The 15,114-nt window shown below is 37.9% G+C and overlaps 1 protein-coding gene across 1 annotated transcript in view; it reads left to right on the top strand.

The window, feature by feature from the left end:
* Positions 1 to 11,508: 11,508 nt before the first annotated feature.
* LOC125238603 overlaps positions 11,509 to 15,114 on the top strand; it is a 32,317-nt gene continuing 28,711 nt past the window's right edge. The window contains exons 1-3 of the mRNA XM_048145957.1: positions 11,509 to 12,755; positions 13,413 to 13,604; positions 14,297 to 14,470. Of these exons, the coding sequence (XP_048001914.1) occupies positions 11,636 to 12,755; positions 13,413 to 13,604; positions 14,297 to 14,470 (1,486 nt within the window). The 5' untranslated portion in view covers positions 11,509 to 11,635. The remainder of the gene's footprint in view (positions 12,756 to 13,412; positions 13,605 to 14,296; positions 14,471 to 15,114) is intronic.

Below are 15,114 nucleotides of genomic sequence, written 5' to 3'. Positions count from 1 at the left end.
TAACTGTGTGTTGGTCTGTATGTCTGTATGGGCAATTAACGCTGTATGATCATGCTCCAGTGGGCAATATGGCGGCTACGGATATCTATTGCTAGCAGGTAATTATAGAAATAATAGACGGAAAAATTGTGAAACAACTAAATTGAAAGAAAACAATTTAATAATTCTGGAAGAAAATAGGGTCTTAACTAGGGTTGCAAATATAAAAAAAAACCGAATGTTTTTCTTCATAATTATGAAAAAAAAAACATAAAAAAAACCAAGCACCATGGTTTTTTTTTCTAAATTTACGGTTTTTTTTTCAGATGAACAAATAATAGGACAATAACGGTTTTTCGTTATTTTTAACGTTTCAATATCAATAACGTACATTTTAATTCGAAAAACATTTCAGTACTTATACAAACGTTTATTAGGGAATCCCTGGTGCGGCGTGGAGAGGCGGTGGTGTTGCCAACAGTAAATAGCGATAACTACTAACTACAGATTGTGTACGTAAATGTTAGTTTTATAAAACCAGAAATTAAAGTTATTAAATTAAATTCGTTTAATAGTTAACATAAAGTCTAAAAAACCGAATAAACTGTTAATTGTTTTGCAAATTTTGAGATTTCGTCCTTTAGAAAAAAAACATGCTCCAGAAAAAAACTGTTTGTTTTTCAAGCCAGATAAAAAACCGTTTTTTTGAAACCCTAGTCTTAACCTTAACCCGTTAATACAAACAGACACACACACTTTCCCATTTATAATATTAAATAAGTAATAAGTATGGATAAACTAGCTTACTTACCATTAGGTAAGTTACCCGCCTATTACTTCACATTCCTACGAAAGAATGTTACCCGAGTTACGAAGACAGACAATGTAGGTCTCACCGTTACTCGTCGATGCATATAGGAAACATACAGCGAGAGAGAAAAATGTCGTGTCTCTAGTGCTATGTCATAGGTAGTTACGATGTTGTGAAAAGTAGGTTTGAAATACGGATAGTAGTAAAGTCTGACCAGAAATAAGTATATGACTATTGTCAGGAGGGCGCTGTTGACAGTTCAGTATGGTATGAACAAAATAATTCTAATGAAAATCCGCATCAATATGGCAGCCTGCGAATCTGGTATTATGCGAATCTGGCATTCTGCGAATCCGACATTCTGAGAATCTGACTTTTTGGGAATCTGGCATTCTGCGAATCTGGCATTCTGCGAATCCGACATTCTGAGAATCTGACTTTTTGCGAATCTGGCATCCTGCTAATCTGACATTCTGCGTTCCTGGCATAAAGCGTCAGAATCGATTCTTGATGCAGAATATCTGTCAGAAAATGTTAGTGAGATTTATTTTATCACAACATGTCTAGGTATGCGTCGTTATTTTATCAAAGCTTTATTACATTTGTCTATATTTTATATCCTCGGGAGACTAATGAATCTCCAGTTATTGCACAAAAACAATTGCAATAAACGTAGGTACTTTCACTGTATCCAGTCACGATTGTTTTCAACATTCGCCATTTTTGTTCAATCTCCAAACGTAGAGAACAAATCGAATTATTTTATTAAATACTAGCTTTTACCCGCTGCTTCGCCCGCGTACTAAAAGTATTTTTATTCAAACGTATACAAAAATTAAGATTTTCATTTGGATCCGTAGGTTTCTCTGTAGGTACATTTGTCTGCGATTATTTCGATTACACATAATACTATTGTTTTTAAAGAAATGCTTGCAATGATTGTAGAAATGTTACCACATCGACCACAGCGTAGGTAGTAGGTATGAGTAGGTATGTATTCTATATACGCTGGGGAAACCTTTATAAACAACCCACATAGCCCGTATTTCGACACTAATGGTCGGTGGGTAAAAAGTACTTTCTTGCATTATCCCTTACAATAACGATCCCTTCCCACTGAGCCGCCTGCTTTTTGCACTGCGTTTTACACTGCCTGCATATCCCTCTAACGATACCCATATTATCCCTATCCCTGTCCCTGTCGCTGTCCCTATCCCTATCCCTATCCTTATCCTTAACCTTATTCCTGTCCCGGCCCGTCCCGTCTCGTCCTGTAGCGACTACATTATATAAGGAACCTACGTGCCAAATTTGGAATCTCTAGGACCAGCGGTTTCAGCTGTGCGTTGATATTTTATGTTAGTCAGCCAGTCAGTCAGTCAGTCAGTTTCTTCTTTTATATATTTAGATTTAGAATGTTCGGGAAAGTTCTTATATTTTCTAGAATGTTCTAGAACGTTCCAAAACGTGTAAAACTTAATGTTGTTCATAATAATGTTCTGGAATGTTCTAAAAATTTCTGAAATGATCTAGAAAAGTCCAGAATGTGTGTAATCGATGTTTCAATCGATATGGAATGTTCTAGAAAGTTCTGAAAACTTATGGAATAATGTAGAAATTTCATAAATATGTAAAACTTAATTCAGTTTAACACATTTTGGAACGTTCTAGAGCATTCTAGAAAATATTAGAATTTTCTAGAGCATTCTATATCAACTGTATTCAGTTTTGCACATTTTGGAACGTTCTAGATCATTCTAGAAAATATCAGAACTTTCCAGAATATTCTATTGGGTTGGTAAGAAAGTAATGAGCGAATCATCGTTGTTATTTGAATAATAATATAATATAACCAATATTGTAATTTTTATTTAATTTATTATTTTAATCATTTATCAAAAATATAACGGCCTTCGTTATCTACTACTTGTCTCCATCGTTCTGGTAAAGAATGAATAGCATCGGCGAAGAAGTTCTTAGGTTTAGATTAAAAAAACTCAGCTATATACTGTCGTAGATGGGCTTGATCATCGAACTTTTTTTCATTCAAGGCATTGCTTAGCGATCTGAACAATGCGTAATCCGTAGGTGCCAAGTCTGGAGAGTACGGTGGATGAGGTATCACTTTCCAACCTAGCTCCAATAGCTTTAGCCGAGTCACTTTTGCAATGTGTGGGCGAGCATTGTCGTGTAAGAAAAAAACTTTAGCATGCTGTGGACGATTCTGACAGATTTTTTGGTTTAAATTTTCAAGCTGATTACAGTATACTGATGCGGTAACAGTCATTCCACTTGGTAGGAGTTCCCAGTGAATAATACCATGAATATCCCACCAAACGGACAGCATAACTTTTTTCGGATGAGGCTCTGTTTTTGGTGCCTCTATTCCTTTTTCGTTTGGAGCTAGCCACTGACGTTTGCGTGTGTGATTTATATATAAGACCCATTTTTCATCTCCAGTGATAAGATGGTCCAACCAGTTGAATGTGCGGCGAAAAGACAGAAGTTGTATGCAGATATCGGCACGGCGGTTTAGTTGATCTCTATCAAGTTCGTGCGGTATCCAAACACTGTATTTGTAGTTTTTTCCCAACTCGTGTAAATGTGTTTCTATGGTGACATGAGAGCAGCCTAACTCGGTAGCAAGAGTACGACTCGTTAGCCTCGGTTCTCCTTCAATTAAGGTTTTTAATTTGGCTACATCAATCTTCACCGGTCGACCAGACTTAGGTTGATCTGATAATGAAAAGTCGCCACTCCGAAACCGCTGGAACCATCGTTTCGCCGTGGCCTCAGACACAACTTCAGGAGCAACACGCTGACATATATTACGCACTGCTTCGGCGGCTGAATGGCCAGACTGAAATTCATACTCATACTCATACTCATACTCATTTATTTATAATATTGTTACATATTACACGTCACAATTGATTTAGGTACATAGTTATTAAATATTATATAGTAAGCAATGCCTTACATGCACTTTTAATTCGTCCATTTTCTTCCTTATATTAGCTCGGCGACAGCTAGTGAATGGCTGACAAGAAACAGTGCGACTCGCCCTTTATATACTTTCGACCATAGAAGATTCTAGAACTCTCTCAAAAATTTTATGTGGAATTCAATCGATCGCTCATTACTTTCTTACCAACCCAATATATCAATTACATTCAGTTTTGCACGTTTTGGAACGTTCTAGATCATTCTAGAAAATATTAGAACTTTCCTGAACATTCTATATCAACTACATTCAGTTTTACACATTTTGGAACGTTTTAGAACATTCTAGAAAATATTAGAACTTTCCAGAACATTATATATCAACTACATTCAGTTTTACACATTTTGGAACGTTCTAGAAGATTCTAGAAAATATTAGAACTTTCCAGAACATTCTATATCAAATACATTCAGTTTTACACATTTTGGAACGTTTTAGATCATTCTAGAAAATATCAGAACTTTCCAGAACATTCTATATCAACTACATTCAGTTTTGCAGATTTTGGAACGTTCTAGATTATTTTAGAAAATATTAGAACTTTCCAGAAGTATCTAGAACTTTCTAGAACATTCCAGATCGATTGAAACATTTACACAAATTCTGGACTTTTATAGATCATTCCAGAAATTTTTAGAACTTTCCAGAAGTACAGATATATAAGTACAGATGCACTTACCCACATTTTTTATATTGCGTGACACATTTAAAATTATATTGCGTGATACAGAAGTAGAGATGTACAGTACAGAAGAAGGACAGATATATATTTTTTTAACATTTTCGCCACCCACAGCCACCCACTTCCACCCACCGCGACCAAACTCCCTTACTTTCATCTAGAGACCAAGGCGTATTTACCACCCCAACAGGGGGTTGATTGGAATTGATAGTGATAGAGAAAACCCCGGACATACGTACATTAGCGTTAGCATTTTATATATGTATATAGATTTTTTGATTTGTTTTTTTAAGTAGTAACACTGCTATATATAAATTATAAACTGAAATAGATACCATACACTAAAGAAAAAGCGATCAAGCCCACTCAAGCGATACAACGACGAAACGTTGCCAGTATCCTTGGTACAATGCCTCAAGGGCCTATTTTAGACATTAGCACAGAATACATAAGAATAAGAATAAGAATAAGAATAACTTTATTGCCCATAAAATGAATAACAGATATGACAGAGGTCTCCGCACTAGGCTACGCCTGTATCGCGGGGAACCAGTTACAATTTAAGTAATTGAGTTAGTTACACAATGCAAATAATCTTAAGTAAAGTAAGTGTAAGGAATACAGGTAAGTACAAAGATACCTACATGCTTTTGAAATGTATAAAAAAAAAAAAAAAAAAACAAGATTTAAAGAACATTAACTAAAATATCTTCTGTCTCGGCATAAGTGAGGGAAAGTAAAAATTGAGATAAGAGTTTTTTTGCTTCTGTCATGGTGCAGTATTTAATGTTGCAGTGTTTAAGAATGGCGTTGTAAGTAGTTGATCGGATTCGTTCTCCAAAACGCTTCCCAAAAGCGGAACGTACTTCGGGGATTGGTAGGTTAAAGACACGTTTTTTGATTAAAGATCTATAACATGGAATCAGTTTGGAAGATTTGTGTGTTTGTAAGGTTATTTTCAGTAAAAATAGTTGGCGCACTGTAAATACTTTTGCTTGAGCAAAGAGATCAATAGTTGGACATCGAAAGGATCTTTTAAACATAACTTTTAAAACTGAACGTTGAGCCCTTTCAATTTCCAACATTGAGGTCTTTGCTGCACTTCCCCAAACTGTAATGCAATAGCCAATTACAGATTGACAGAGTGCGGTGTAGATCATTTTAAGTAGGGATTCGTCGGCTGAGTTACGTAGTTTTTTGAAAATAAATATGGATTTTCTTATTCGAGCGGAGAGTTTGTTAATGTGGATTTTGAAGTTCAGTTTGTCATCTACTAAAAGTCCAAGATATTTTATCACATCAGTGTTCTGTATGGATTCGCAGTTGCAGGAGTTTGAGATAGGGTATTCTGGGCATGAATGAATTTTTATTATGGGAGTAAAAGATGGTTTAGAGAGTTTGGTTTTATAGAAACAGATAAATTTAGTTTTGGTACAGTTCAAGGTTAGGAGATTGGAACGGAACCAGTCCGAGGCCAATCTCATGCCCTTTTCCGAAGTCGCAACGGTGTCCTCCCAAGATACGCCATTAAAAAGTATGACGGTATCATCAGCGTAACAAAGAATTTCGGCATTAGGAATTTGTAATTTTAGGATATCGTTCATGTAAATAGTAAAAAGGGTGGGACCAAGAATACTCCCCTGTGGAACGCCGAATTTAATATTTTCTTTCATGCTATTAAAGGAACCTATTCTAACAAGTTGACTTCTATCTTTCAAGTAACTAGCGAACCACGAAAGTGGGACACCGTGTATTCCCAGATTCTGAAGTTTTCGGAGTAAAATCGGTGTCGACACGGTATCAAAGGCCTTAGCCAGATCCAGGAAGATGCCAATACATTTTAAATTTTTATCTAAATAGGATGAGACTAGATTAACAAGAGTTGTAGTGGCATCTTCCGTGGATTTGTTCCTCCTGAAGCCGAACTGCCGATCCGATAATAGGTTATTACTTTCAAGGTACTTTACTAGACGATTGTTGACTAATTTTTCTAAGACTTTTGATAATACACTGAGCAGCGAAATCGGTCTATAATTACTGGGAATACTTTTTGGCCCATCCTTATGTATCGGAGTAACCGATGCGATTTTCCATTGGTCAGGAAAGCAGCCAGAACCAAGGCTTAAATTATAGATATGGGTTAGAGGCAACATAATAGATTTAATTATAAATTTTAAGAGTTTGTTAGTAACGCCATCGATGCCTGGTGAACTGTCGTCTTTTAATTGTCTGATAATGGTTTCAACTTCTCTATAGTCAGTTGGATGCATAAAGAAGGACTTTTCGTTGCAAGAGCTTAGTTTAATATTATTGGCAAGATCTTCCTCTGATTTTCCGGATTGTAATATGATTTTATTGGCTAAATTTTGACCGACGGAGGAAAAGAATCTATTGAAGTTATTAAGAGATTCCTCAGGATTGGTTGCACATATGAGTTCAGAATGTGTTGTGCTTTTTTTATTAATATTACAAATAGTTTTGACTGCTTTCCACAGTTTTTTTGAGTTATTATTACTATTAAGAAGTTCATTTTTTTCGTATTCGGTTTTCAATTTTTTAATGAGATTATTGCAGAAGTTTTTATATCGGTTATAGGTTAATTGGAGTACGGAGTCATGTGGATGTTGTTTTGATTTTAAATGCAGCTTGTCACGGTGTTGTGTACAGCGGAGGAGTCCTGGCGTCATCCAGGGCTTCAGCGTGAATTTGGATCGAGGAATCTTTACGTGCTTCGAGTTAGCTTCTATAGTCTCCTTGATAGTGGTCATGAAGGTGTTAGTTGCGTTATTCACATCAGTTTCTCCTAACACGTCGCTCCAATCTGTCGCTGAGAGCTCCTGATTGACGCCTTCATAGTCAACTACAATTTTAGTTCTGTCTCGTTTTGTACTAGAGGACAATTGAGAAGAGATTTCTATAGCGGCTGCCTTGTGGTCTGTAATATTAAGGTCACACACCAGGCCAGTTATTGATCGTTGAGTTCTTACGAACACATGATCCAAACAGGCTCTTTCACGCGTGGGCAAAGTTATCGCGGGCGAGAGGCCATTTTCTGCAAGAAGACATAGGTATTCTGTGGCATTATTGGCGTGGTGAGTATTTGAAGGTAGTATATCAATATTTATGTCACCTGCAATGATTAATTGGGTTACTTGTTGGAGTTTATCAAGAATACTCTCTAGGTCAAGTAGGAAATTAGACGTACACTTAAAGGATGGAGATCTGTACAAGCCAAGAATAGTGGCCTGGTTTGGAATCTCTACTAATAAACAGCAGGCTTCATTAAAATGGGGCTCTGAAGCAGTGACAGTAAAGTGGTCTCTGACATATATTATTACTCCGCCGTTTTGGTTTATGTTGTGTGATGTATGATAAGCTGAGTATCCTGGAATTTGATCAATGGTTGCAGAGTCTTGTAGCCTACACTCAGTTAACACTAGTACATCAAAATCAGTCTGCATTCGATATATATTAAGGAGGAAAAGATCCAAATTTTTATTAATACTCCTAATGTTATAGGTCAGAACTTTAAAATTACGCTTTAATTTAAAAACAGTTTTACAGTAGTCCGGATTGGGAATTTCAAAACAAGGAATATTAATTACAGCGTCTAAATCTTCTGCGATGGTGGCACTATTCATATTTGAAAGAAAGGTAGGTGTGTGTCAATGTTGGAAAATAAAAGGTTTTAGTGCTCTGAGTATATCTAAGTTGATTAAATATCACGATTTCCGGGAATGAGTAGATCAGTTTGGTTTTTGTATTAATAAGTAATGCGTTACTGCAAATAACAGTACTAATTCTTGACTTTTTCCGATTAAGATTAGTTAAATATACGACTTTCTCCTGAATCGGATTGATGTAGAGTTGGTACAGTTTGTGTAAGTCCATACTAAAGACATATAGTGGTAGAATGGTGAGTGTTGTGTTTGTTATGTATGATATAGAGTAGGGAGTAGCAACAGACAGATAACGAGTTAAACAGTAAAGGCTTAATATAACAGTTCGGTTCCAAATAAATACAGTATTAGAACTACAATAAAATATGGCACGAGACAGATATTTTTGAGATCCATAACAAGGCAAGCTTGTGTTTAAATTAATATCAAAATTATAAAATATTATATGGAAGCAAGTTGCTAGCAGGGTTAATAGTATTATGTACCCGCGTTCAATTAGACAGCCCTTGAAACGGCTCATATTAGTACAAGTGTTGGGGTTGCACTGAAAACATTATTGGTAGACTTGGTAGCTATTTATAACACGATGTAAAAATTGTTCTTGAATAAATAAACTGAAAATGCACAGAATGTGCAAGTATCAATTTAAACAACAAGTTGTTGACAATGAGCTATCATTTTGTACCTTTTAGCGTTGAAATTTTAGGTCCCAGTTCGACCAAGTTTTTCAATAACCTAACCACAAAATTAAAATTTTGAAAAAACCCCCGACCGCGACATAGTAGATCAATTTTCATGTAGATGGCTGGCTAAGAACACTCCTGACTAACTCAGATTTCAAACAAAAAAACTTAATCCAATTCGGTTCATCCGTTCGGGAGCTACGATGCCACAGACAGACACACACACAGACAGACAAACAGACAGACAGACACGTCAAACACCCCGTCGTTTTTGCGTCGGGGGTTAAAAATCAAAGATGGCGGCTGAAATATATGAGATAGTCCTACATCCGATATCGGATCGGATAATGTGAAAACGCACTAAGGAGCACTAAAAATATTCAGTGACTCGTATTCGAGTTAATTTACTTACGCATAACCCCAGATTTGATCCAGTTAGACACAGCGAAAGTACTTACGTCACCATTGTGCTCTGACTCTGACGGCACAATACGAATTGTGTCCGATTTGGACATTTGACAAGTACAGTACCGTAATAGAGACGCAGGTGTAACGTGGTTGAGCAGTAAGTTGTGGTTGGAGGATTTCTTGCAAAATAGGAAGCTGAACATTGTGATGATACGTAAATAATAATCACCGTCTTTTGTCGCATGGCCTTATACATTCAGAGTACATAACCTAACCACAAAATTAAAATTTTGAAAAAACCCCCGACTGCGTCACAGTATAATAAAGAGTACTATCGTACAGTATGGCCACTCCCGCTCCCCGCTGAAAGCGCCGCCCACCCCTTCTCGGTTACCTCACAGTTACCGCATGTCAAAAACGCGAACAGTCAACCTGTCATATCTCACTCATACAAGCATGGTACGCGTTCACCTACACGAGCTTAGAATGTGTGCTAGGAACGCGCCTCTTTCATATATTTGATCGCCAGTTTCCGAGATGTGACCGCGTTATAGTTGACCGATTTTCACAAAACATGGCTAAGAACACTCCCGACTAACGCAGCTTTCAGACAAAAAAAACTAAATCAAAATCGGTTCATCCGTTCGTGAGCTACGATGCCACAGACAGACACACACAGACAGACAGACAGACAGACAGACAGACAAACAGACAGACAGACAGACATACACACAGACAGACACGTCAAACTTATAACACCCCTTCGTTTTTGCGTCGGGGGTTAAAAATAGATAGATAGATAGATATTGCATAAAAATATCATGACAAAAAAAATTAAGAACTAGAATGTAACTTAGGTCTACAGAACTAATTACTAGCTTATTTTGAGAATTTAGATTTTTTTTTATAACGGCACAATTGCGAAAAGGCGCCGACATAGTACATTTCGTACGACGTTCTTGAGTACAGATGTCCCTTCGAAGTTTCGACCTGACATGAAATGCACCTCTTCTCGCACTGGTGCGTAAAAAGGACCATCTGAACTAAAAATCTACCTATTTGCCACCAAAGTGGTATATAAAAAAAAGTGCGGAAAAAAGGAAGTTCGAAACGAGCGGCGAATCGACACGAGTTACGAATTTCCTTTTCGCACGTGAATCGTACGACGTTTTTCAGTACATATGACCCTCTGAAGTTTAGACCTGGCATATAATGAACCACTTCTCGCACTAGTGCGTAATCTACACCATAAGCATGTTCGGCAGAGTTTTCTTTCGTTTCACTTTTGTAACATTTTGAAAATACCAGAAATTATGCTATTGCGATCTAGAGTTAGACATTAGAATGAAATGCATAAACCCGTGTATTGGATTTGGTTTTTATGCAGTAACTATAATATTTGTTTAACTGCCTCATATTTTATAAGATTATTTGCATATTATGCTATAAGTATATTTTACTTTCAAATAGCGATTTCTGCATCGTCTCGCTTTCATATTTTAATGGACATTTTAATCTCAATGACTTTGTATTTTATTCTAAAGAGTAAAAGTCATTTTGGGAAGGTTTATGGTGATGTTTAATTTAAGGTACAGCGGAGCAAATCTCGACTGGGGGCAATTATAACTGATCCATTTTTTCCATTATTACACTATGATGTTGTTCTACATATATCCACTGAACACGCCTACCATTTATATTATAACCGGTGGACACTCTATGTAATGATGCAAACATGGACCAGTTACATTTACCCCCCAGTCGAAATTTGCCCCGCTGTACCTTACATATCTTTCATAAAAAGAAAAAGTATCTACTTAGAACAGACAAAGTATCTACTTAGTACATAGGAAATGGTCACCATTGTAAAATACTTAAGATTGTATTTTCTTTTGTTTCAGGTTACGAAGACATCTACACGATATCGCAACTATCCCCAAAGTCGGACTCCTTCGAACAAATAGAAGACGCAGTCCTCCACACAACCAAGTCAGATAACCTAGCTTTTAGGATAGAACCCAGTCTCGCCAGGTACGACGATCTAGACGACCTAGTTCCTGAAGACATATTCACTGATGAAGAAAAAGAAAACCACGTAATTGTAGCCAGATCAGCTGATCCTAACGATAGAGAATCTAGATCTTTAAAATACGATGAAACACCATCAAACAATGATATAGACAACGATATAGAATTACTCGTACACAATAAAAAGAAGTACTATGACATACATCCAACGAAAGCATCTGTTTTTAGTCAAGAGAATGAGGTGCTGATGTCTTCTGATGGAGACAGATTCGAGTTTAATTTTCCGGGGAAGCCAGGAGGGCTCCAAAGGCCAGGGCGTTGCCTTTGGGGCCCAGAATACGGCCTACTGCCGTGCAACCGATGTATGCCACTATCAACCCTAATGAACCCAGACAAAACACAGAAATACAGAACATCATAACTGGTATAGTCAAGCTTCTGAACGGTAACGTCAACGTACAAGCTAATACACAACTCCTTAGACCAGGCAGACCTATGAACTCAAGGATAAACAACAGAGGACCACCTCGCATATCTGATGTTCCACCTATACCTGACTTTGACAAGCCTCTAACTCCCCCAACTCACACCTTTCATCCTACAAAGACCCCTCCCCCCTACCCCTTCGATAGACCCCATCATGGTGTTAATTTGCCTGAACAAATTGTCCCACCACTGAACCCTCACAGACCAGGGTTCCACAGGCCCAACATTCCCCCTTGGCAACGACCTAGACCTAGGCCTCCTAACATGCCAGGCAGACGGCCCAACCCTGGTCTACCTATATACAAACCTCCTCCTATGCCTGTTGATATACCCAACTTAGACGAAGAGGAAGAAGCTGATAATGAAACTAATCATGATAACCACTTAGTCCAAGATGAAAAAGAGACTGTAACTTTACTGAATTTACTAGTCTCAAATACCACAGAAGAGATTGAGAAAGAAGAAAACAAACTAACCACAGCCCCTGAAACTACAAGTAGTACAACAACCACAACCACAGAAAAAACAACAACATCCACAACGGAAAAAACAACAACAGAACCACCGAAAACAACAACCGAAAAAGCCAAAACCACAACAGAGAAACCAAAAACAACTACCGAACGTAAAACTACAACAGAAAAACCAAAAACTACAACGGAACGTAAACCTACCACAGAAAAAGCAAAAACTACAACAGAAGCTAAAACAACTACAGAGAAATCTAAAGTTGATAAGAAGCCAGAAAAGAAGAAAGAACCGTTTAACGCTGATAAAAAAGATAAATACAAGATAGATGAAAAACCAGGGAATAAGACAACGATTGAGACTATTATAGACATTATTGAGTCGTCGATAGATGAGTATAAGGCCTCATCAGCAGCTGCCGCCACCCCGACTGAAGGTCTGATATCTCACGCGCCGACTGCTAGTGTTTCGGAAAGTCCGCATAGCGTGGTGAAGACATCTTCTATCAATGCTCAACCATTGCCGTGTAAGTATTTGTTTACTATAATTTCTGTTGTCAATGTAAGTAGGTTAACATTTGATATTCCTGAATATCTGCTAATAACTAAGATGATACTTTCCCTAGTATACGTAAAAAGTAAATCCAATTTCGTTCCATGAAGACATTAGATTTAATTGCCTATATCAAACTCGAGTTCTCCATTATTTTTCTCACCATTAATAAACCAATGAAGATCGTTATTATCCATCATGAATATTCCGTTATGTATTTTGAGAATCACGACAGTTATTTTTGATAAAATTACTTTTGACAAGCAAATTGTAACAATTAGCGCACTAACTTCTATCATCTTTTAAACACAGAGAAAAGAGTAGCCCTATTTTTTGTCAGATTATTGCTTCAATGTTTGCCTTCCCAAAAGTTGGTCTTAAATTTAAAATGTTTTAAGCGGGTTACTTATATTAAGGTGATGTAACACTCGACATGTTTTGATCCATTTCCGAGGATCACCTCGAGGAGCACCTTTGCTCGTCGATCGTTAACATATCGAGCGTTATATCGACTTAATGCGTGAGTAACCCGCTTGAAATATTTTAACTATGTTTGAGTCTCACGGAAGTTTTATAGTTGGTTTTAAATTCCTTTCAAATCTTCGTCACTGATAATGTATTTCTTCCACAGCCTCCCAAACGCCATACCGTCCGTACCGCCGTCCGGGCATCGTGCTCGACGATCCGGACTTCAAGCCGGCCGGCAGCCGCCGTCCGGTGCCGGACGCGCCCGTCCTCACGGCGCCTTTACCGGGATACGGAGAGATCTTTGATGTCACTGTGTCTGCTATTCAGGGACCTGGGGAGAAAGGTGGTGCTTCTAGTAAGTCTCTTGATAATCTTGATACTATTTCTTTAAAAATACTGACAAAGAAAGATCGCCAGAAAATAGAATTAGGCATACACGGAGACATGACATTATGACTTCATTTCTGATTTTAAATGACATGTTTTGAATGAACGAATGAATGAAATCATTTATTTCAAACGTTTAAGGTCAAAACTAATATAACATTTTTGACTTATGATACCACCCCAATGGATTCGTTTGGAGATATATTTAAATGATTTACTTCTTCTTCTTATCGTGTCGAGCTTCCTTTCTTATGATTTACTGAAGTCATCGAAACTGCAGAAGTCTGTGGCACTTCATAAAGATTGTCTCACAACAGAAGTAAACACGACGAAATAATCTTATTTCTATAAATCACGAAACACATACCTACTAACTTCACACGCGCTTTAGGTAATTGTACGTTTCTCCTATACGTCTAAAAAACTTATTGGCACCAATATTTACGAGTAGATCAAGGGAGAGTCTTTGTTCCAAAATTGTTATTGTCTGTTATAATGGCACTAACTGTCACATGTCACAGTTTAGTTTTCATTCAATCAACCCCTTATTTGGCAAGAGTGGCACTGAAACTTGAGTAGTTTAATGTGCTCTGCCTACCCCTTTATGGGATAGAGGCGTGATTGTATGTAACTAACTCTTTTCTCTCTCTTTCATTCCAGTCCACATTGAAAACGTGAACCCAATGTCGGGGCATGCGGAGGACGACATAATCGTCTCACCGTCAGGCGAGCAAGGCTTCGTGTCCATCGACGGCAAACGGACTTATCTCAACCTGTTCGACACATCCAGTCACCATGTGGAGCCGACGAGGGTGCAGAGCATTCAGCATTCTGGTGAGATTCTATTATACGTAGTCTATCAGTCAGGGACGCCAGGATAGCAAGGTATCCATGAACGGCAAGCGGACTTAGCTACCGTCAATCACCATGTGGTGCCGATCAGGGTGCAAAGCATTCAGCATTCTGGTGAGATTCTATTATACATAGTCTATCAGTCAGGGGCGTCAGGATGGCAAGGTATCCATGAACGGCAAGCGGACTTAGCTACCGTCAATCACAATGTGGTGCCGATCAAGGTGCAAAGCATACAGCATTCTGGTGAGATTCTGATATACATCACCGTGAGGCGAGCAAGGTATCCATGGACAGCAAGCGGACTTATCTGAACCTGTTCGACACTTCCAGTCACCAAGTGGAGCCGACGAGGGTGCAGAGCATTCAGCATTCTGGTGAGATTCTGCTACACACCAGATTTTTGTCGGTGGCAGCAGAAGAAGATGAATAGAGAAATAATGTCCATAATCTTTTTCTGTCATAGAGATTGTGTCAGCTATACCTACCTAAAATGCATTTGAGTATACAGGCTGAAATAAAAAGGACCATTCAAACTTTGCACAGTGACTTTTGAGGTCATAATGAACTACTTTTATTATGGGACCAATGCCGTCGCAATAGGAATTTCTGACCTCATGTGTCAT

This window comes from Leguminivora glycinivorella, chromosome 24 (genome assembly GCF_023078275.1).
Source record: "Leguminivora glycinivorella isolate SPB_JAAS2020 chromosome 24, LegGlyc_1.1, whole genome shotgun sequence".
Lineage (NCBI taxonomy): Eukaryota > Metazoa > Arthropoda > Insecta > Lepidoptera > Tortricidae > Leguminivora > Leguminivora glycinivorella.
The sequence above is the reverse complement of the archived record's forward strand: the minus strand, read 5'-3'. Positions and strand labels throughout refer to the sequence as shown.